Raw genomic sequence first — 22426 nt, forward strand, 5'->3', positions numbered from 1 at the left:
AGAGGAAGGGATCAAGAATGGTGCCAAAGGCTCTAGATGAAACAACTGCTGGTTAGGTGGCCTAAACAGATTCTTCAAAACAGTAAGGCCTCATGTAGCATGACTATCTGATGAATTAGTTGTTGTTCTCTGCACTAAGTACCAAGTTTATATTTTATTTCTTTGTCACATATATATGTATGCAAACGCAAAAGAAAGACCAAAAAAGAACAAGTGTGTGTGTGTATACGTGCACACACACACGCAAACTCACACACATGTCTGTAAAAGACACATTTATTCTGAGCTAAAAGCATGGACATAATCCTAAAATGATTTAAGATCATCAGTTTTCATGTACCAAAAGGGAGTTTAGGTTCATTTAGGATGAAGGCCCTGTGGATTTTAACCAAGTGATTTATAGTTTTCACTAATTATGAGAATTTCATAAGAAACTGGAAGTCATTCATTATAGGATTCCTGGAAAGGAAAGGATATGCAGTTGACACTTGAACAACGCAGGGTTAGGAGCACCGACCCTCTGGGCAGTCAAAAATCCACGTACAGCTTATAGTTGGCCTTCTGTATCCATGGTTCTGCAACTATGGAGTCAACCAACTGTGGATTGTGTAGTACTGTAGTATTTACTATTGAAAAAAAAATCTGCATGTAGGTGGACGTATGCAGTTCAAACCTGTGTTGTTCAAAGGTCGACTGTATTAAACTTCCTCATTTTCTGTATATGAAAAAAAAGAAATGTGAGTGGTTGAATAAGTCAATAATTTTAAGGGAAAGGGATAACAGTCCTAAATTGTATGTACATATTAACACAGTGCCAAAAATATATGAAGCAAAACTGATAGAACTATAAGGAAAAAATAGATAAAACCATAATTATAGTTGGATATTTCAACATTCCTCTCTCAGTAACTAATAAAACAGTAGGCAGAAAACCAGTAAACATAAAGAAGACTTGAACAACACTACTGGCCAGCTAGACCTAATTGACATTTATAGAATACTCTACCCCAAAACAGCTGATTACAAGTATTTTTCAAGCACACATCCAACATTCTCCAAAACAGACTACATGCTGGGTGATAAAACAAATCTCAATAAGTTTAAGATGACTGAAATTATACAAAGGATGCCATCTAACCACATGGGGTGAAAGAAGAAATCAACAACAAAAGGATATCTGAAAAATTCCCCCAAATTTAGAAATTAAAGAACATACTTCTAAATAACTCATGGATGGGTCAAGGTAGAGATCAAAATAAAAATGAGAAAATATTTTAACTATATGAAAATAAAAGCATAATTTATCAAAATTTGTGAGAATCAGTTAAAACAGTTTGGAGGGAAATATATAACATTAAACATGTATATTATAAAACAAGAAACATCTCAAATTGATAATCCAAGTTTCCACCTTAAGAAACTAGAAAACAACGAGCAAATTAAACCTACATTAAGTAAAAGGAAATAATAAAGAGCAAAGATCAATTAAATAGAAAGAAGAAAAGTAGTGAAAAGATGAAATCCATACTGTTATTCTTTTTAAGATCAATAAAATTTAAAAACCTCTACTGAGATTAATTAAGAAAAAAAGAGGGCTTCCCTGGTGGCGCAGTGGTTGAGAGTCCGCCTGCCGATGCAGGGGACACGGGTTCGTGCCCTGGTCTGGGAAGATCCCACATACCGCGGAGCGGCTGGGCCCGTGAGCCATGGCCGTTGAGCCTGTGCGTCCGGAGCCTGTGCTCCGCAACGGGAGAGGCCACAACAGTGAGAGGCCCATGTAATGCAAAAAAAAAAAAAAAAAGAAAAAAGAAAAAAAGAGGGAAGATATAAATTGCCAATATTAAGAATGAAAGAGGAATATTACTAGAATGTCTATAGACATTAAGAAGGTAATTAGGAAATATTTTGAACAACTCTGACAATGTATTAGACAACTTAGATAAAATGGGTACAAATAAACAGCCTTAAAATGTGTCATCCAGTATAGTTCTAGGCATCTATATTAGGTTAATAAATTAAAAATACGGACAAAGATTTTTATACCAAGATGTTCATCAAGTGACTACTTATAATAGAAAAAAGCTGAAATTAACCTTAAATTTCCAACAATAGGAGATCAGGAAAGTAAAGTATGGTAGAACCATAATGATAATAATGATGATGATAGAGAAAATTCCCACTTATATACAATGTTACATGAAAAAAGGAGGAAATAAAATTATCAACAAATGGTGATTCCAATATAAAAAGATATTTATAAGTGAGAGCTGGGAAACATACACCCTTAAATTACACAAATAGGTTTTAAAAAATATTGGTTGGATTATTTACTTTCTGGTTAATTTTTTCTGTATTTCCTAAATATGCCGTATTTTTAACTGTCATATGCCAAGAAGCTGGTTTATGCTTTGATGCCAGTTGATTTTGTTTTAGAAATTTAAAACCATACCTTGGGAAGAGCGAATAGGATTTGACTATCCTGCGTACTTCATCCTTCCTCTGGGAGGCACATTTTGAGGCTGTCATTGCGCCATCTGCTTCATTCAGCAAGACGCCCAGACTTACCCTCCACTCCTGTCCTTTCTCACTGTCTTTCTCAGCTCAGGTGTCAATGGGCAAAATGTGAGTGTTTGCTTTTCCTTATTTTTTCCTTTCTCTTACTGGCCTATAATCAACTAAGCATCTCTTAGTGGGAAACCATATATTACGCTTTTCTCTTTCACATTTTATATAGGAACCACGATTAAGTGGAGATTTCTAGCATTGATTGAAAGCATAATTCTCCTTTCTATCTGTGTATCTTCCAGCTCCACCTAGGCCTTTAGTATGGCACATCTGAACTATAATAGCCAGATCCACGGCTCTGCCTCTAGTTGGCCCATGTCAACTCATTCTAAAGTAGCTATTGGAATACACCTGGGACTCAATGAACAGTTGACCCTTGAACAACACAGTTTGAACTGTGTGTGTCTACTTAAACACAGATTTTTTTTCCAATAGTAAATACTATAGTTCTACATGATCTGCTATTGGTTGAACCCAAGGATGTGGAAATGTGGATGTGGAACTGTGGATGCGAAGGGCTCACTACAAGTCGGATTTTCCACTGCACAGAGGGTCGGTGCCCCTAACTCCCGAGCTGTTCAACGGTCAGCTGTATGTCTTTAAGTTCCCAAATTTTCTAAGTCTTCAAAAGACTGTCAGAATTCCCAATGCTACCTTGAAAGATAACTAATGAAATGAACCCTGAAAGAACATACTAAAAGAAAAATATTTCATGATCCATTTGAACAATCAACATATCAGAATATGAAAGCAATATCTTCATATTCTTCAATTATACATTGATATTTAACTTGTGGAATTTCTATCTAAGTAAAGTTTACAGAGTGACCATAAGATGACTGTTTCTTTCTAATTCCTACCTGTTTTTCAATTAAATACTTAAATATTATAAAGGAAGTACTGGTTAAAAAGGAAGATTCTTTGCAATTTTAATAATCCTAGCTTTTGCTTTTTGCCAACTCTTATATCCTTAGCACAGGGACCTATTTTTATTTCTGTCTTAAGTCTCAACAAGCTATTTAGCCAGAATTCCCTGCAAAAATTCCACTGGGTGAAGGAACTTGCATTTTCTAATATTTTCCCTGGGTTTCTTCCACTTCTCTTTCATAACGCACATTGTAATTGGTTTCTTAAAAGTTGTTCCAACCCAACTAAATCTTTTTGCTAAACTGATCTCTAATGATTAATATTTAATGATGCCCACCAAGTATTTTTCTCTCAGAAATACTGTAAGTTCAAAGTTTATAAGACAAATGATGCATTTAATTTTTTTTAAATTTTAATTTATCCAACTCTTCCCCCAGAGAAAAGGAAAAAGCACTTATGTGTTTCTGAATCTGTGGCAGAAATGTTTTCCTGAATTTGTCTCTAGCTTAACAATGCACTGTTCCCCACTCTTGATTCCCATTTCTCCATCAGTGCTCGAAATAGCTTAACCTCTTCCTCAGTAAACTTTATTCCTATTTGAAACTTCAACCTGGACAGACAGTTTACTTAAAGTCTGCCCTCCATAACTCAACCTGCATGGCTGCTATTATATAGCATTTTACTTCCATGAGGGTGGGGCTCTGATCACCTCTTTCTACCTACACATCCCAATATTCCACAATTTAGCACAGTGCCATTTGCATTAAGAAACTCAATAATGATCATATATAATTATTCTTGACCAAAGTACAGAAATGAAAGTTTGCTATGTGGAAGTTGGGAAGAAGGAGACTGTCACTCTCACATTCTCAGTTTCTTCATATAAGGAAATGAGGGCGCTGGACCAGATCATCTCCTAAGATTTCTCAGCACTAATGTTTTCTAATTCTAATCTACCCGAGCAGAACCACTGAACAACCAGTACATCTAACTATGCAAACTATCTTTTCCAAATTTATACCATAATACTATAAACATGAAGCCACGCTCATGAACAGACTCATGAAAATACCGTGTTAGATCAGGCAATTTGATAAATTTACCTTTATGCAATTGATTATTTTATGGTATAAAATTTAATATTACTAGTGTCTCACTAATGAAAAAGATCATACTCAGTTTTTGTTTTGTTTTGTTTTTTTACTCATTTTGGACTTGGCTCTACATGACTTTAATCCATTTTCAGAAACTGAATATATTCGTAGTGGGTAGAAATTTGCCATAAACAAGGATACTCAAAAAGATGTCACTGACTTAAGAAACAAAAGCAGAGATGCAGAGATATTTTATAATGATGGTGCCTCACTGGAATCAGTGCTTCCTGTCTTAAAGTGACTATTTCAAAGGAAACAGTGATTGTTTGGATGAATACATTATAACATGTTTATTTAAAAACTAATAAGACATTTAATTGGTATTCCTTATGTATCTAGTATTCATATCTAGAATTTTGAATTCGACATAATTAACAATGATACCTTTATAGTTAAACTCCTTCATAATCTTTCCGTTCTTAAGGTTCTTGTTCAGTAAATTATTGGGAAAGGTGAAGAAAGCATGTGGCTTGTTAGGGGAACTGGATTTGGTAGAGTTAAAATAATGTGCTCATCTAAGTACCCATGTTGATTCCTAAATAAGCACTTTTGATCTATTGCTATTTTCAGGTTTTATACCAAAGAAAAATACCAACTCATTTGGCAACCTTTTGTTTAACTTTTAAAGAGCAAGATGTAATCAACTAGTTAAATATTATGGCTGGATCACTTCAAAAGCATAAAAATTGCTTCGGAGTTCAGCATGATTTGATTGCCTATGAGGTTTCAGATGTGTCATCTAAGCATTACTGGAAAAATAGCAATTAAATTTTTGTTAGAATTCCATAAAAGGCTAAAGTTAGAAAAAAGAATGTTTAATCACCAATTTAGCATGAATTGTGTATTCTGGAGCCGAAGATAAGGCAGACAGTGTCTACCCTCAAAAATCATACAATCCAGTAGAATAGCATTACCCAGATTTCAGTATTTACCTATAGTTATCTTACTATTTCTTTTATGTTAACTTAAAGATTAGCCTTGGACCCTAAATCTCTATATAGGAGAGGCTTAAAGGATGGCAAAATTGCTTGGGGTTGGGGGGAGCATGGAGTTATATTTATGTAGGAGATTACATGGGATTTCTTAAAGCATTGAGAGAGGTGGTTATAAATGAGATAACTGTGGTATTGTGGGGTTAAAGCTCCCTCAAATTCCCCCATGATTGCTACTACTGTTCCCAAGCAATATTTGTAAAAGTATCTGAATAATACACTGGTGATATATTTTAGTAGTCATTAAATAAAAATCACCTACAGTCTTGAATTGCACGAGGAGTTATGCATTGCGTGTTTCAGAAGCTACAACTGTAGAAGATTTAAGATATGTACAGAAATAGCTGACCTTAGAAAGAAAGTGCTAACAGCCATTAACTGCTATGAGCAAAGCATAAACAAACCACGGAGAGATTCAAGGAGGGAGAAATAGCTTCCAGGAGCAAAGCACATTCTTATAGCATACACATGCTTACATTGAACAAATATGACAAAGGGCTTCGGCAAATTCTGCCTTCATAACCTGTGCTGAAAGCCATTATCAACGCTTCCTCACCTACCTCATCTTATCCTGCAAAACACTGCTTCTTTAAAAAGAAATTGCATACAAACTCTTCTACTGGAAATTGAAAATCATGATTTTCTTTTCAGGAGGAGGAAGGATGAGAACAAAATATGCCTTTTGTGATTTTACTAAAAATCCACTGCTAATTAAAACCATATATTTAGCATGGGTAGAGAGCAAAAAGGGCAGGTAGCAAATGGAAATATCTTGGACAAAACCATGCTCTTTCGTGAATTCAGATTAGCAATGCTCTGTTATTGGCTGACTTTTGAACATTCTGTTCTATTGGAAACAGCTGGGACAGCAAGGAAGTCTGTATGTCCTACAGAAACCCAGTTAGGCCTCATGAATGAGAAGCTGTGAAATGTTTCTGTTGTCTACACAGAGACAGTTTGGGTCAGATTCAGCTTTGAATTGAATTCTAATTTTAAACTTTTAGATCAGGCTTTGACCAGTTAACTTGGTAAGCTTAGTACAATATTACATTATGCTCTCAGCAGTTGTGGACATTGGTCCTGCTAAAGCTCTCAATAGGTTTCTAGAAATCTGATCATTTGGTCCTAGTGACTGCCATGGGAGTAAACAGCAGGAGATGGTTCTCTTTCTGGATTCAAAGAGAACCTGACTTGTACATTTTCTGCTACACTTCCCTTCCACCAGCAGTGCGGCCATATTGGATGTCTCACTGCCTTCTGACATCAGCAACAACATGAGAGCAGCCAGCTGCCAATATAGTTCTGCTAGTCCAACAGTTATTTGTCTGCCAACAGTAATACAGTCAGGGGTCTACAACTGTAATGCTAATAGTGAACCTTTTCCCTGTACCTTGTCATCACAAGCCTCTTTTCAAGACTTGAGAGCATCTTTCTTCTCTGAACTCCCACTGCAGTTTTTCTGGGTCACCCTTACAGCAGGTACCCCTTTCTCCTTTGTACTACAGTTGTCTGTGTGAAGACTCTGAGATCCTCAGGACTGATAATGGCCCTTCTTACTGTGCCATCATCCTCTCCGGCTTCCAGCACAGTGCTTTATACACAACGTAAACTCAGTAAAGGTTTGCTGAAAGTTGTATTTAACAACAACAAGAACAAACTTGAACATCTCACAATTAGAACAGAAGCTCTAAAAGGCAGGGATCTTTGTTTTGTTCACGGATGTGAGTCCCAGGGGCCTAGAAAGTTCCTGGCACGTAGCTGAAACTCAATAAATATTTGTTGAATGAATGGATGGTATTATGACTTTATAAAGAGCTCAGGTAGTATGTTTTGGTTAATAAAGAAAAGAGAATATTTTACATAATGTGTAAAGGAAGTAAGAGTAGATTGGTAATTTCTCCTTTCTCTAGACCAGGAATTGGCAAACTTTTCCTGTAGAGGGCTTGATAATAAATATATTAGGTATTCTGTTGCAACTATTCAACTCTGCCACTGAGTATGAAAGCAGTCACAGACAACACGTGACTAATAAATGTGGCTGTATTCCAATAAAACTTTACTTACAAAAGCAGTCAGCAGGCAAGATTTGGCCCATGGGTGGTAGTTTGCCAAACTGTGCTCTAAAACAACTGTGCAAGAATTATCTATAAGGATTAAGATGACTAGATTACTATTCCTTACTTGAAGACCATGCCTTCTGCATGTTTATACATCCTGCCACTCCCACCTCCAACAGGTAGTGCAGTGCTTCTGCAATATAGTATCTGTATAGTCTATGTCTGTTGCATTAAACTGAATCCTACACTAAATGATTTCCTGGAACCACAGTTTATAGTAGAACCAATGAACTCAAGAGCCTTTTCTTTGAACTCTGTCCTAGCAAAATATGACAGAAGTTAAGATCTGCTGAAATAACGTCTTATGAAACTGATGTAGTAAATGGGACGCCTTATCCCTTGATAGAAAGAGTCTCAATGCCTCTTATGATTTTCTTCAAGATGTCAATAGTCAATCAGAGGTAGCTTTTCTGATTATGCCTCCCCTCTCATTCTTGATAAATAACTTATTTTCATAAAAAACATATAAGCAAATGATCATTGGTATCTACAATTCACAAAAATGCATTCTCACATTTTTCTCAACAATGACTACAAAAGATGTGATATTCTCATGAGTTTTGCGTTAGATCACTACATTATTTTAGGCCAGATATCTGCTACACATGATAGTAACCTACATATTCATCAGTAAAATAGATTAACATTTAAAAATGTTTAGTATTAATGTGGGACAATGTCATCACAAAATGTGTTTTGTGACTCTTCCTTATATTTGTACTGCCTATTTGCAAAATTTTCAACCTTATTTCTCATTTTGATAAGTGTTGGCCTCAAAAACCAGGCTTGATTTCCTCTTCAGCTGCAAATGTAATTTTACAGAGAACTCCAATGAGATTACTTGCTGAACATGTTAAACATTCATAGCTTTGCCATATGCTGTTGTGTAAATTGCATTGATTTATAGCAATTTGGGTGCCACTAGACAGCACGGACTTACCTAATACCGAATCTAACTGTATTTGGAAATAATGTTTTAAATGCTTCATTTGCATCCAGACCTCTATTGAATTAAGAGGCATATAATGTGTTTATGTACTTTTGGAGACAACTGACTTTTATTTATTAAAGATATAGTCCCTACATTTGGTGACTTCTAAAAAAATTAAGGAATATCAGGTACAAATTTATACTATAATAGCCTGGTGCTCAAGAATATAGATTCTTGAAGCTAGGCAGATTTAGGTTTGAACCCTGATCCAACCACTTAACTGCCCTATAACTTTGTTTTCTTCAATGGTAAAAAAGGAAAAATAATGGTGCCAACTGACAGGGTTGCTGTGAGGATTAAATGAGGTAATGCACATAAAGCATGAGACACATACAAAAAGAGCAATTTTATGTAGTTTGTTCTAATATATGCTCAATAATGAGTCGTTATTATTATTAGCTCTTGTTACCTAAGCCTTTCACTTCTGTTTAAAGTTAGTGGCACTCCTCTCAGTGGTGGAGAAACGCTTGAGTATATGGGACCTGATGAGAATGTTGGAAGACAATTTAAAATTCACCATATGAGACAACAAGGTCACTACTATAGTAAATAATACCAATATAAAAAGCAAAGGTAAAAAAGCACAAAGCCACAGGGCATCCTCTTTACAATAAGGGTATAAATAACATGGCATAATTGTGTTAAATTTTTGTTTGAGATGGAGAAGTGCTCATTTTAAGCATGCTAGGGAGGACTTATGTAAATTAATACTGTCTTTATATCCACTGAGCATTCTATCCAATTATATTCAGAGGAGGCAAGAAGCATCTTAAAAATAATTATATTTGGCTGAAATAAGTGAATATATACAGTGTAATGAATATTCACATATATTGAAGTTTGTAAGAATATAAAAAAGCCAAAAGAACCTTTAGTTTTTTTTCATTTTCTAAATCAACTTGGAGTATACATTAGAATATAGATGGATTCTCTCTAGGTCAGTGTTCTCGATGGGGGGCAATTTTGCCCTCTAGGGCAGGTGTCCCTGTGGACTGGTACCCGTCCATGGCCTGTTAGGAACCGGGCTGCACAGCAGGAGGTGAGCAGCTGGCAAGCAAGTGAAGCTGCATCTGCTGCTCCCCATCACTCCCCATCGCTCTCCATCGCTCCCCATCGCTCGCATTACTGCCTGAACCATCCCTCACTCCCCCCCCACCCCCTGATCTGTCCGTGGAAAAATTGTCTTCCACAAAACTGGTCCCTGGTGCCAAAAAGTTTGGGGACCACTGCTCTAGGGGATGTTTGGCAATATCTAGAGACACATTTAGATGCCACAACTTGGGATGAAGAATGCTACCGGTATCTAGTAAGTAGATTCTTAGGGATGCTGCTAAACATCCTACAATGCATGGGGCAGCCTCTACAACAAAGAATTACCTGGCACAAATGTCACTCATGCCGGGGTTAAGAAGTCCTGCTCTAGGCTAATAACTGTTCAGGGTCAAATGAGTTTAAAGTCACCCATACCCCACATGGATCTTGGACAGACTCTAGGGAATGGTAGGCTTTTTGTCAATATGGTCAGATCTTCCCAGTCTCCTATGTTGGTTCCACACTAGTGAACCATAGGCTGAAGTAGTAATATGGAGCTCTTATTCTTATGAAAGGAATGACTATAAATGCCAACGCTATGAAATACTATATGTTACTTCACCTACTGGGGACTTCAGCACCGAGAGTAGTTGAACTTACATATTGAGGGGGGCCACCATCCACACTAAGCCTCTGACCAATCAAGAGATCAGAGGTTTCCTGGCTCAGGATTTCTTAAGCAGCATCATCAATTCCCATAGACAAACAACATATTAAGCAACAATGGCATAACCTTAAAGATGAGGTCTCAGGTAAAAAGGTATAAACACAGTCTTTGGAGTTTTATTCTCTACTTCTACAGAATTGAAAATCTATCTCCTACATCAAGAAATTGCTTTTATAAGTAGTACCCTTACACAAAACCTGCAGCAGCTACTTAGAAAGCTGTAGCCATAAACATGAATAATGCCCAAAGACTGAAAGTGTATATAAAGGGCATTACTTTGAAGCTTTGGATTCTGTACTTGGTGTCATCCAGGCGCTGCTGAAGAGACTCTCTGTGAACTCTGTACTTAGAATATCTCCCGTCAATTCTGTCAGATAAACTGCGCGAACCCTGCAAAAACAACAAAGGGTCTAAACTGGTAGATGAAAGAAAAACCGGTGCTTGAAATTAAAATAAGAAAGTTTTGATATGTAGATGATTAATCATTATAGCCGTTTAGAGAGATATATAGAGGACTCATAGGTTCCCAAGGATAAAGAAGAATATGATCACTTTGGATGCTATCATAAAAATAAAAACAGGGTCCCACATTGGTTATTTGTATTTCTTTTCACTGCTAGTCCCCATGCCAATCTGAAATGACTTCCTTCCTTTAGTTGAAGGCAGGGAAAAAGGTTTAATTAACAGTGAGTTATCCAAAGATGGAACTTAATGATACCATGCCACTTTTAGATGTTATATACTATCCCTTGGAATAGTACCTGGCATCAAAATATTCTCTTTGTTCAACATTCTGAATTTTAACTATTACATCATGTAGATTTTTAAACCTAAGGATAGCTCATCTGCCCTCAAAAGCATAAAAAAATTCAGGTAATAAATTAAGACAGAAAAAATTTCCAGGGCCTGCCTTCCTTCCTTTCTATTTTTCCTTCATTCTGGGGAGAGAGGATGGACCACAGCAAATAAGTCACCACAGCCAGTTATTTAGACATTTCTATTATGAATTCGGGAGAAATTAGAATAGAATTAGGACAACTGATTTTCATATGTAAGAAAAATCATCTATGGGATTTAGTTCCCCAAATAGCCCCAAAGAACTTTCTGAATGTTCAAACTAGAAGGGGTATTAGAATTCCAAAGTTCTCATTTTTATTAAAAAAAAAAGTTACAGCCCAGGTAAGTTAAGAATGACCTGTCCAAGGCTAGGCAATTTGTGGCAGACTGGGCTTGGAACTCAATGCTATTCCCTCTCCTCCATATCAAATATGTAATGTTTAAATGTAGAATTGTGGAGTTGAATCGCTTCTTTCAAAATAAGGGGGAAATAAATGAGAGAGAGAGACTATGACACCTTTAAATAAGAATAAAGTCAAAACCATCTAAATAAGTTGAGGTTTGTATTCATACTTAAGAGTCATAGACAACAGTATTGCCAAAAAAATATGTGAAATGCATTTTCACATATATGCTAGTGATGCCGGTGTGAGCAGGAACAGAGATAATATTGTTCAAGTCTCTCATATTTTATGGATGAGGAGATATTCCCTGAGATATTAAGTGATTTTGTCTGGTGCATGAGCATAGACCAGAACTTAGGTCTTTGAACTCCTGTTAACAGCGTACTGAATTTTAGAAAGTTTTAGGGGTTTTGAAAAATATAATCTATGTCTAATAACCTAAAGGCTTCATGTATTTTTATTTAAGGCTATGTGTAGTTGTTTTCATTAAATTGATTACATGACCTCTTTTTAATCATACAGATGACTTTAGAGTACATATAGAATGGGTTTCAAGCTACAGGCAGTAGGGCAAAGCAGATGGGCTTTGCTGTAAACACAGAGAAGTAGATCATAGATTTCTCTAATTTACATACCCCAAACCTCAGTTTCCTGAGCTGTAAAATGGGGGAAAATAATGCCAATCTATAGGGTGTCTCTGAGGATTTGAAGAAATGTAATGTAAAGTACTTAGCTACTGCCTGCCACATAGCAGTGTATAATACTTGCTAATGAACTCCTTTCCCTTTTAAAGGTAAAGGTTTCAATTTTAATGACTAATACTGGAAAGTACAATTCTGAATTTTGAAAAACACTGTCCCTAAAAATTTCACTATATAGGCACCTTCCCATGTGAGTGTGTGCACATATAAGCTAGATTTGTAGATAATCACTAGCTTATAAGATGAAAAATAATTAAAAAAATTTTGGCAATAGTCGAGAACACAACTTTTAAATTACCCTTATGAATATTCTGTTTAATGTAGACCACTGGGGGGAAAATGAGCTGTCACTGGAGGTTAAACTTTATTCTTTTTATGCCGGTATAAGACAGGCATTAGTTTTTCAATGGCAAATGCCACTTGTTTCTAATACCTTCTGGTGCCGGCCCTTCATTCACTTAGATAACTTCTATTAGCTAAAGAAGAAAAAAGTGGAAAGGACATGGGTGTAACATATTGTCTGCTTTCCACATCGGGTCATATAAGGGTGAAAAGAAATTACATCTTATTGAACACTGGTTTCATAATTCTTTGATGGAGATTTAGACTGCAAATATGCAATTAAATCATGAGGAAGAATTAAAACTTTAGTAAAATATACTAGAAACACTTGGCTTTATTCTATAAGTGATAGTCTAGATTTCTAGATGTGTCAGCTCAACCCTAGATCCCACTCAAAAATGTTTAGTTACTGAACTAGCAAAATACGCTTAATGAAATGTTAAGATAGTGTAGACCTTGAAAGTTACATCATCTCAGTACTTCTAATAAATCAACATGGCATGATCTGGTTATATTTCTTACTCACTATATCCTCAAATAATATGTTAGAGTTAAGCAGAATCTATATATGTTATATTTTAAAGCTAACGTGAAAAAAACAGTTAAATGGTTTTCAAAGAGAAACTCTCATCTTTGTTCATACAGGGTCAAGAAATTACAAATCACTAAAACTGTCCATTACATATGCACCCCTACGGGGATATGTGCTGTCTGGCCTGGACCTTGTCTGGCAGGACTGGGTGGCAGGGTTATATTTACAGTAGGTAAATTCCGACATGTAATTAACTGGCTTGAAAATAAAATCTTTCGTGATTAGAGTTCTATCAATAAATAACATTGGATATAAAATCTAAAATTCTATGTGGATCTGAATTCATATATTGTAGTACAGGGATAACCTGTGCACTACTGTATCTCTAAGACAAACAGTACTCTGGAAATTTATAATTTATAAAAAGAAGATAGTTCATAGATTAAAATCGTTTATCAAAAAAGTCATTTAATTCTTTTAAAAGAATTAAAAGGAATGTGTAATTCCTTTTAATTCTTAGGTTTTTCTAAATTATAGTTAAAGCTTTAGGGAGCCAAGTGAGCTTCTGGTAATAGGGTAAAAGCCTCTATTTTCCTATATTGTGCTAATATGTAAGTTCCATTATTTTCAATGCTGGCTTCAGAAATGTCAATAAGCTCTGATAAGATTGAGTGTTAAGAGTCCCCAATGTTTTTTGGTTTTTCCTCCCTCCCTAAAATTTTCTTTGCACATCAGGAAGATGTCAAGTATTTTCACTCAGATAAAAATACTGAAAGAGAAAAGCCAACTCTTTCTCACTCTGAAGCCTTTGAAATCTTCTAGTAGGCTCAGTTTCTCAGGCACAGACTCCAGATGGTCTAAGGCCACTCGGGTACTCTAGAAAACACAAGGCAAGCAAACATTATGAAAAATTAATACTTTCAGAATCCAAGTACTAAAAATCAGTTGTACCATTGGTATAAGCAGTTCAAACTGTAGATTTAGAGAGTCAAATAACAAATAGTATGTCTAAGATAAATGTATCTTTCTACATCAGAAAACATTTTTTCAAGAAGAAAATGAGATGCATTTGCAAGACTGATTTGAATATAAAGCTCCTCCTAGATAACTGCTTGCAACTGATATACTATCAAACTTTCTATAGAGAATTTCATATTAATTTACAAACCTGCTTCAGTGAACATCAGAAATAAATCATAAGGTAATACTGAGAAATAGATGAATTTGCAGTTACTTATCTATGGAGCATATTAGAGATCCTCACATGTTGACAGTAAAAAGAAGAAAAGAGCTCTCAACAATTATTTTAGTTAAAAAGGAAAAGAGTAGTTCTCAAAGACTTGGAAGAAATAATCTGAAATTAAATATGTGCAACAGGGACACAAGGTCCTGTTAATTACAAATCAATAACTTCTACAGTCTTTGATTTGCTAATCACTGATTTACACATACTGATATAACCACTAAGAGGGAATGCTCTGAAAATTATTTCAAAGCAAATGTTGAACTAAGAGGTTAAATGGTAGAATAACTTTGAGACCAGAGACTGTACCATATACACCTCTGTATTGTTAGTCCTGTCACAGGGTAGGCACACAGATAGTAGCTTTTACATTTAAAACGAATTGTAATTATTCAATGAAATAAAAAATAAACCCTAGGGCTGTGCATGGGAAGAAAGTGTCCTGCAAGAACCTGGACATAACATAATTTTGCACAGAGCTGTCAAGAAGTTAGTGACCACCCACTATTCCATGTACCCCCCTACATCTCCCACGTGAATGGTTCTGCACAATAGATTATGAATGAAAGTGACATGTGTCACTTCTGGACTGAGACAGTTAAGAGTCTGTGTGTTCCCTTTTCCACCTCAGACCCTGCCATAAGGACTCTGGAGGCCACATATTCCGGATGGCAGAGCTACAAGATAGAGGAGAGCTGCCCACCACATTGGACTTAATGTGAGTGAAAAATCAACTTTTATGGTGCTAAGCCATAAGATTTCATGGTTTGTTAGCTACCAATGCATAGCATAGAATTTATTGCAAATAATACCTGAGAATTATGTAATTTAATAATAGGCTAATAGGGTGGTCAAATGACTTTTTTTTCTTTCTTTTTTTTTTTTTTTTTGTTTGGTGGGAGGAGGCTCCAAATTATATGTGCATCAGGGTATTTTTCCTCAGGGGAGGTCAATTTTTTTGGAACTAGCCTGGGTTAGGAACTGGTGTTCTCATCATCTGGTATACTCACTTTCATTTACTCTTCCTATCCCTATCTCACCCTGATGCTGTTCTCTGGCTCCACCTCCCATCCAGAGCTTCTCCAGAGCATACCCTTACATTTCCTGCAGGGTTTGTGGAGGAGCAGGGATGGAGACAGACAGTGGAGGATCTAAGTCTTCCCTGAAGACGCTTTCAATGTACTCATTTCCACTCTCTCCTTCTGCAATAAAAGGGTACCACTAGCTCAAAAGCCTTTCAAAAATTCTACAGGGTGAATAAAATTTGCTTTCCATAGCTATCTCCTTGACAGGCATTTGGGTTTCACCTCTGTTATGAGGCATTTTACCCTTTTTCTTTCGAAGTTCTTTGACTTGGCATTATAGATGTCTTCTAGTTGTCAACATGTAAACCACTGTTTCTATCTCTTCAGATTTGTATTCTTCTAATGTGATTTTTGAGAGTGTGGTAGAAACATCCTTCCTTTGGCCATTTTGAAATTGGAAGTTGTATATGCTGTTTCTTCACATTCATAACTTTTCAAGTTCCGCTTAAACTTCCTTTTCGAGTTCCATTTAAAAGACTTAGTGTTTTGTTCCTTCCAAGTATTTTGTTCCTTCCGCTTAACACTTACATTGTTAGTCTTTTTTGTGGCATGTGCTCAACTCAAACTGCCATGCATTTTATTTATTTTTTTATTTTTTTTTTTTTTATTTATTTTTTTTTTTTTGCGGTATGCGGGCCTCTCACTGTTGTGGCCTCTCCCGTTGCGGAGCACAGGCTCCGGACGCGCAGGCCCAGCGGCCATGGCTCACGGGCCCAGCCGCTCCGCGGCATATGGGATCCTCCCAGACCGGGGCACGAACCCGTATCCCCTGCATCGGCAGGCGGACTCTCAACCACTGCGCCACCAGGGAGGCCCCTGCCATGCATTTTAAATAGCTTTATTTATTATTTCATGAATAGGAAGATTAATCAAAATAACATGTTTCTTAGAGACAGACTCACAGACATAGAGAACAGGCTTGTGGTTGCCGGGGGTTGGGGGGATGGGGTGGGGGGCTGGGGAGGGATGGACTGGGAAGCTGGGGTCAGTGATTGCAAACTATTTATACATAGAAGGGATAAACAACAAGGTCCTACTGTATAGCACAGGGAACTATATTCAATATCCTGAGATACACCATAATGGAAAAGAATATAAAAAAGAATGTGTATATATATGTATAACTGAGTCACTGCTATATAGCAGAAATTAACACAACATTGTAAATCAACTATACTTCAATTAAAAGAATGACATGTTTCTTTTTTTTTTTTTTTTTTTTTTCCCTTGCCGTACGCAGGCCTCTCACTGTTGTGGCCTCTCCCATTGTGGAGCACAGGCTCGGGACGCGCAGGCTCAGCGGCCATGGCTCATGGGCCCAGCCGCTCCGCGGCATGTGGGATCCTCCCGGACCAGGGCACGAACCCGTGTCCCCTGCATCGGCAGGCGGACTCCCAACCACTGAACCACCAGGGAAGCCCATGACATGTTTCTTAACATAGGCCCTCATGTGTAGATTTAGGAGAACTAGTAGTTTTAGTCACCATATATGCTATATTCATTTAAGTAGTAAAATTATAGCTTTCCTCATTGGCCCTTGAATAGTAAGATCCAAATCAATGCCATGGTGATTTTAAAGCAAAATTTTATGCATTGGATAAAATCTTCTTCATAAACAATGGTTTCAGTACAACTTGTAGTTTTAAAACTTTATTCCCTTTTTTTTTCATTCCATAGTTTTTTTCATTCAAAAGTGCCCCTCTGAACCTGGGTTAAATATGTTATACTCATTTTGATCTTAAAATAAGCAAATGATCTCTTTCCCTACGGTAAAGCTAGCAGGTTATGCAAATATTTTTGCTTAAAATTTTCAATCAATCAGGTGATGCATTAAAAAGGTTTTTTCCTAGCATGTTTACACACACTGGTTTATTCTATTTGATTATGTTTTGGGGGTACATATTCAAATGGCTACTTTTTTTTGAGTAAATCTTCAACCTTAAAAACTTGCTTGGCTTCTTCTTTCTTAACCGGTTATTTTTCTACTTCCCTCCCCTAACCCCCCGCGTCTCCACTAACATCTTTATACTTTCTCTTCATCTATTGTAGTTGTGATTATTTTATATTCCATTTATGGATTTTTTCTCAATATCTTGCTCAATATCAGAAATACTTTCTGATACACATGTCCTTCTCATCACCCTTATATTCTAGTCAGTTAAGTAACACCAAATGTATATCTAGATACCACAGAAAGATCCATAAGACGTAGACGGCACATTTTCTCTTCTGCAGGAACTTTTAATTTACTGGAGGGAGAGTATGCATATGTAAAATATGTAAGAATTATACAAAGAAAAAAGTTAACTGCATTTATTTTAAGGAAATTACATGTACAGATGCTGAGATTTCTAAGGCATCTGCAACAATAAGACATAAAGTAATGAAGATAATGAGTCCAGGCCTGCAGTCACCTCAGGTCTCATAATTTCATGATTAAGTGGTATTTGGGGACTACATTTATTTTCTGGTCTTCTCTCCCTCTATATGCATGTTAGTGTGCTTAAACCTGCCATGGTGTCATATAGACTTAAAAAGTATGCATATGCACGTTCAAACTCCATTTTTTGTTTTTTAATGTGAGTTTGGCTGGGATTCTGTGCTTAGAGTCTTGTCACATTACATGGCATTTCAAGTTCACTTTTCCCCAAAAGCTAACTGTGCTAGAGAGACAAGAACTAATAGCAGATGGGAAGTCTAAATAGGGAAATTGCTTGGATTTTAAAGGTGCCATGAGGACCTATAGCATGCTAGTTCCTAGGGCAAAATATCTCATGCAGAGTCAGGGAAACTTTTTATTTTTTAAGTTGATTAATTACTTCTGCCTTACATGGTCGAATGCATTAAAGGGCACATATAAGTCTCCACTGGTAGAATTAAGGGAACAATTTCTCAAGTTTATGAATAATGGCACCAGGAAATGACAGGTGCTTAACCTGTCTTTAATTTTCTTAAATCAATTTTCTAGAAGAACTAAATTGGACATTCACATAGGGGTTTAAAGAGTGTTTCTCTTTTGAAAATGTTACAAGATAATAAATTTCATATCTAATTTGAAAACAGAGAAATTCACAATTAAGACTCCATTTCATAAAAAACAATACACTGATTATAGTACTTGCTTTATCTCAGAGGCTTAAGGAGCTGGACTTCCACTGGCCTAGGAAGCAAATGATCAATTACTCCTAATCCTGTTTAGTAGGATAATGAAAGACTAACTATAAAAATGTAATTCAATTTTGAATACAATTCTTAATCCTCATTCCACTGTATAATGTAGATACTAAGGTTATCCCCATTTTACAGATGAGACAACTGAGGACCAAAGTGTAAATAACTTCCTCACAGTCATGTGGTGGCAAAACTGGTATGCAAATCCAAGCAGTCTGAATGCAGAAATGTCGGTGTTATTATATAAATATTTTCATGGCAAATCACCAATTGAAAAGGACAGCAACCAGTAGCTGTAATAGTGCATGCTTTAGGTAAATTCCTAATCCCTTGTTAGCTATCAACTCTTAGCAGCTAGAATTTTGAAGATATGTCCTTGATGAGCTTGTTTCTGGAAAAAGAAGTCTTAAGATGAACCCAGGAAGAATTTCATCTTGCCAGTGCTGAAGGGTCTGTGCTCAAGACCATGCATCCAATATATATACACACACAAGGGATCAGGACAGTCTTTCTGTTGATTAGAGGATGTAGGCATGAGATTGAGTTTTATGATACTAATACCCCCTTTTCTTTTTTTGTAACATTTAGCACTAGCATAGCACAGTATCTGTCCACAAGAGGTGCTTCAACAAATGTTGGCCACGTAAAGACAAAGGCAGAGTTACCGTGTTCTAATGAACCCACTGAATCTTGGCCTCTGTATTAAAAACCTAGGAGCAAAAGTTTGCTATTTCATTTATTTTCTCTAGACTAAGGGCAAGATCCAGTGGCAGAAACAACAGTGAAATTCAGAAATCCTGTCTGTTAGGACTTACGGCTTTTGTACCTACAGACATGTTTAGTTATCTGTTGGAAGGCGCAATGAATCAGCTGGCAATTTTACTATTCCAAAATCTTCAACACACACCAAACTGCTATGGGGTTGAACAGTTTGTACTGGTCCACAGTATATTTTTCTTTAGGTGTTCCTTTGCTTCAGACTTGAGGGAAATTGAATAATATAGTATGACAACATAAGTAGCAGCTATTAGGAATTAGAAGGGGCTTCACTGCAATTCTTAGATTCCTGTCTCCTGTAGAGAAAGCTTACGAAACAGAATATACTTTTCTTTGTAAAAATGTACATGTTATTTTCTTATTAACATATAACAACCACCATTTTCTTATAGTGCTATTGAAATCATATGTTTTGAGGTTTGGATGATAAAAAAAGGGTATGGTGTCTATATTTTTATTTTAATAATGTGTGTGCATTTTTGGCACTATATAGATATTAAATACATGAGGTTATGAAGCAGTTTATTTGGGTTCAAAAATGCAATTCCATTTCATTTGGAAAGAGATCCACTTCAAAACTTTTTTGACAAATGGCTGAAAGATGGTAAAAGGACCTGAGTAAACAAGTTTGAAGGAGAGAAAGAGTGAGATCATGAAAAAGAGAGACTGTCTGCCTTTTCACATGAGGTGACTAGATTCAGCACAGCTATATTGGCTTCATAGTGTCCTCTTTTCATCCAAACTGTATGACACTTGCTGGAACCAAGTGAAAAAGTAGCAGAGACTGGGCTGGCAAAGTCATTTCGTAGACACACATCCTTCAAAGAGCCTTAGAGCTCAAAGTTGTGTGGATTTCTTGGAATATCAGAGGAGTCCTCTATTTCTAGATTGTGTACTTTTGATACTGAGCAGGACCCTGTGGGGCTCCTGGGCACAAAAGCCTTTCTGTGTCCCCCATGTCTTGATAATAGGAAATAGGCTTCATACAGCCTCCATGACCTTCCCTGAGTTACAGTGAGAAGGTTCACACAGTTGCTAATTAGGGAAGGGAGGGGATCTGGAGACAAGGGAGGAACAGTCAAGAGAAACAAAAATGCAGCCTCCGGGCAGGGTTCTGGTTCCCCATTAAGGGATATACATATATAACAATATCTGAGCTGTTCTGCAGACACTGAAAGCCCCACAAGGTGGGAGAAATTAATGGTATGCTGCTCTCAAGCAGGCAGACCCCAGACGGGTTGGAACCATAAGGTTGATGATGCTGACTCCCACTTACCTCACCACCAACCAATCAGAAGAGTGTCTGCGAGGTGATCACACCCTGTCTGAACCATTACCATGAAACTTCTCACTCTCGCCTCCATGTTGAGACACACAGTTTTTGAGGCACAAGCCCGCTGTGGCCCCTTTGCCTGGCAAAGCAGTAAAGTTGTTCTTTTCTACTTCACCCAAAACTCTTGTCTCCAAGATTTAATTGGGTGTCAGGGTACAGAGGCCGGGTATGGCTTCACTTTAAGAGAGTTTTAAAAATCAGACACCCACTTAGAAGTGTTTACATGTGTCTCAGGGTAAAAGGGTACATAAGGCTTGTTAAAAAGACAAACAAAAGAAACACCAGTTAATGTGGCAATATGGCATCAGTGACTCTATTTGATCTAAAATCCAGAACTTTTGTCAACAACAAATTCTATTGTCTTCATATAATACCATTCTAATCAAACGTGGTAGAAGATCTCCTTTAAAAAGCACAAATTTATGAAATTTGAGAATAGGTAGAATATCTTCACTAGAAAATTTGAATAAAGAATGCTTTCTAGGTATTTTCCAACTCTCGTTCACAGTAATTTTTTTCAGTGAAGAACTATAAAAAACCTACAGAATCTGTCATTCCACATTATTGCTTTCTTGTTTCTAGACATAACCAAATTATGAGTTATAGTCAACCCATGATCTTATTATTAGCTTAATTTGGGGATTTTTTTTTCAATAAGAGTACACAAAAATGAGTTGAAGGAGAAAGGAATACAGAAGGAATAAAGAAACATATCTCTTCCCCTTGAGATCCCCTCATTAAATATTTTTCCTGATATAAAGGAAAAGTAACACACAAAGAATAATGAGGACTATTTTAGTGTTCTCTGTATGCTAGATAACGAATTGGGCCCTTACAACCAGTCTATAAGGAGGAGGGTCTTGAGATCCACCCTTTAATTTCTGTGAAATCACTTCATTTCTTAAAATTGAAAACTAGGAAAAGGGAAACCTCTCCCAGCAGCCGCAGAAGCAGCGGATTAAAGCTCCACAATCAACTTGATGTACCCTGCATCTGTGGAATATATGAATAGACAACAAATCATCCCAAATTGAGGAGCCAGGAGTCAGTGCTGTGCCTCTGAGGTGGGAGAGCCAACTTCAGGACACTGGTCCACAAGAGACCTCCCAGCTCCACATAATATCAAATGGCGAAAATCTCCCAGAGATCTCCATCTCATCGCCAGCACCCAGCTTCACTCAACGACCAGCAAGCTACAGTGCTGGACACCCTATGCCAAACAACTAGCAAGACAGGAACACAATGCCACCCATTAGCAGAGAGGCTGCCTAAAATCATAAAAAGTCCGCAGACACCCCAAAACGCATCACCAGACATGGACCTGCCCACCAGAAAGACAAGATCCAGCCTCACCCACCAGAACACAGGCACTAGCCCCCTCCACCAGGAAGCCTACACAACCCACTAAACCAACCTTAGCCACTGGGGACAGACACCAAAAACAACGGGAAATACGAACCTGCAGCCTGCAAAAAGGAGACCCCAAACACAGTAACATAAGCAAAATGAGAAGACAGAAAAACACACAGCAGGAGAAGGAGCAAGATAAAAACCCA

The 22426-nt window shown here is 37.0% G+C and overlaps 1 protein-coding gene across 3 annotated transcripts in view; it reads right to left on the reverse strand.

Annotated features, from left to right (window-relative positions):
• Positions 1-22426, reverse strand: part of CEP128 (centrosomal protein 128) — a 442632-nt gene that overhangs the window by 10354 nt on the left and 409852 nt on the right. For 2 of the 3 annotated variants that reach the window (XM_082619712.1, XM_082619711.1), the window contains 2 exons: positions 14060-14137; positions 10722-10835 (listed from right to left, as the gene is read on the reverse strand). In XM_082619712.1, coding sequence (XP_082475838.1) covers positions 10722-10835; positions 14060-14137 — 192 coding nt within the window. Of the gene's footprint in view, positions 1-10721; positions 10836-14059; positions 14138-22426 lie in introns of those variants that run through there. The other variant, XM_082619713.1, reaches the window with a different exon arrangement.

The sequence above is a fragment of the Mesoplodon mirus genome (genome assembly GCF_964341445.2).
Source record: "Mesoplodon mirus genome assembly, chromosome: 4".
Lineage (NCBI taxonomy): Eukaryota > Metazoa > Chordata > Mammalia > Artiodactyla > Ziphiidae > Mesoplodon > Mesoplodon mirus.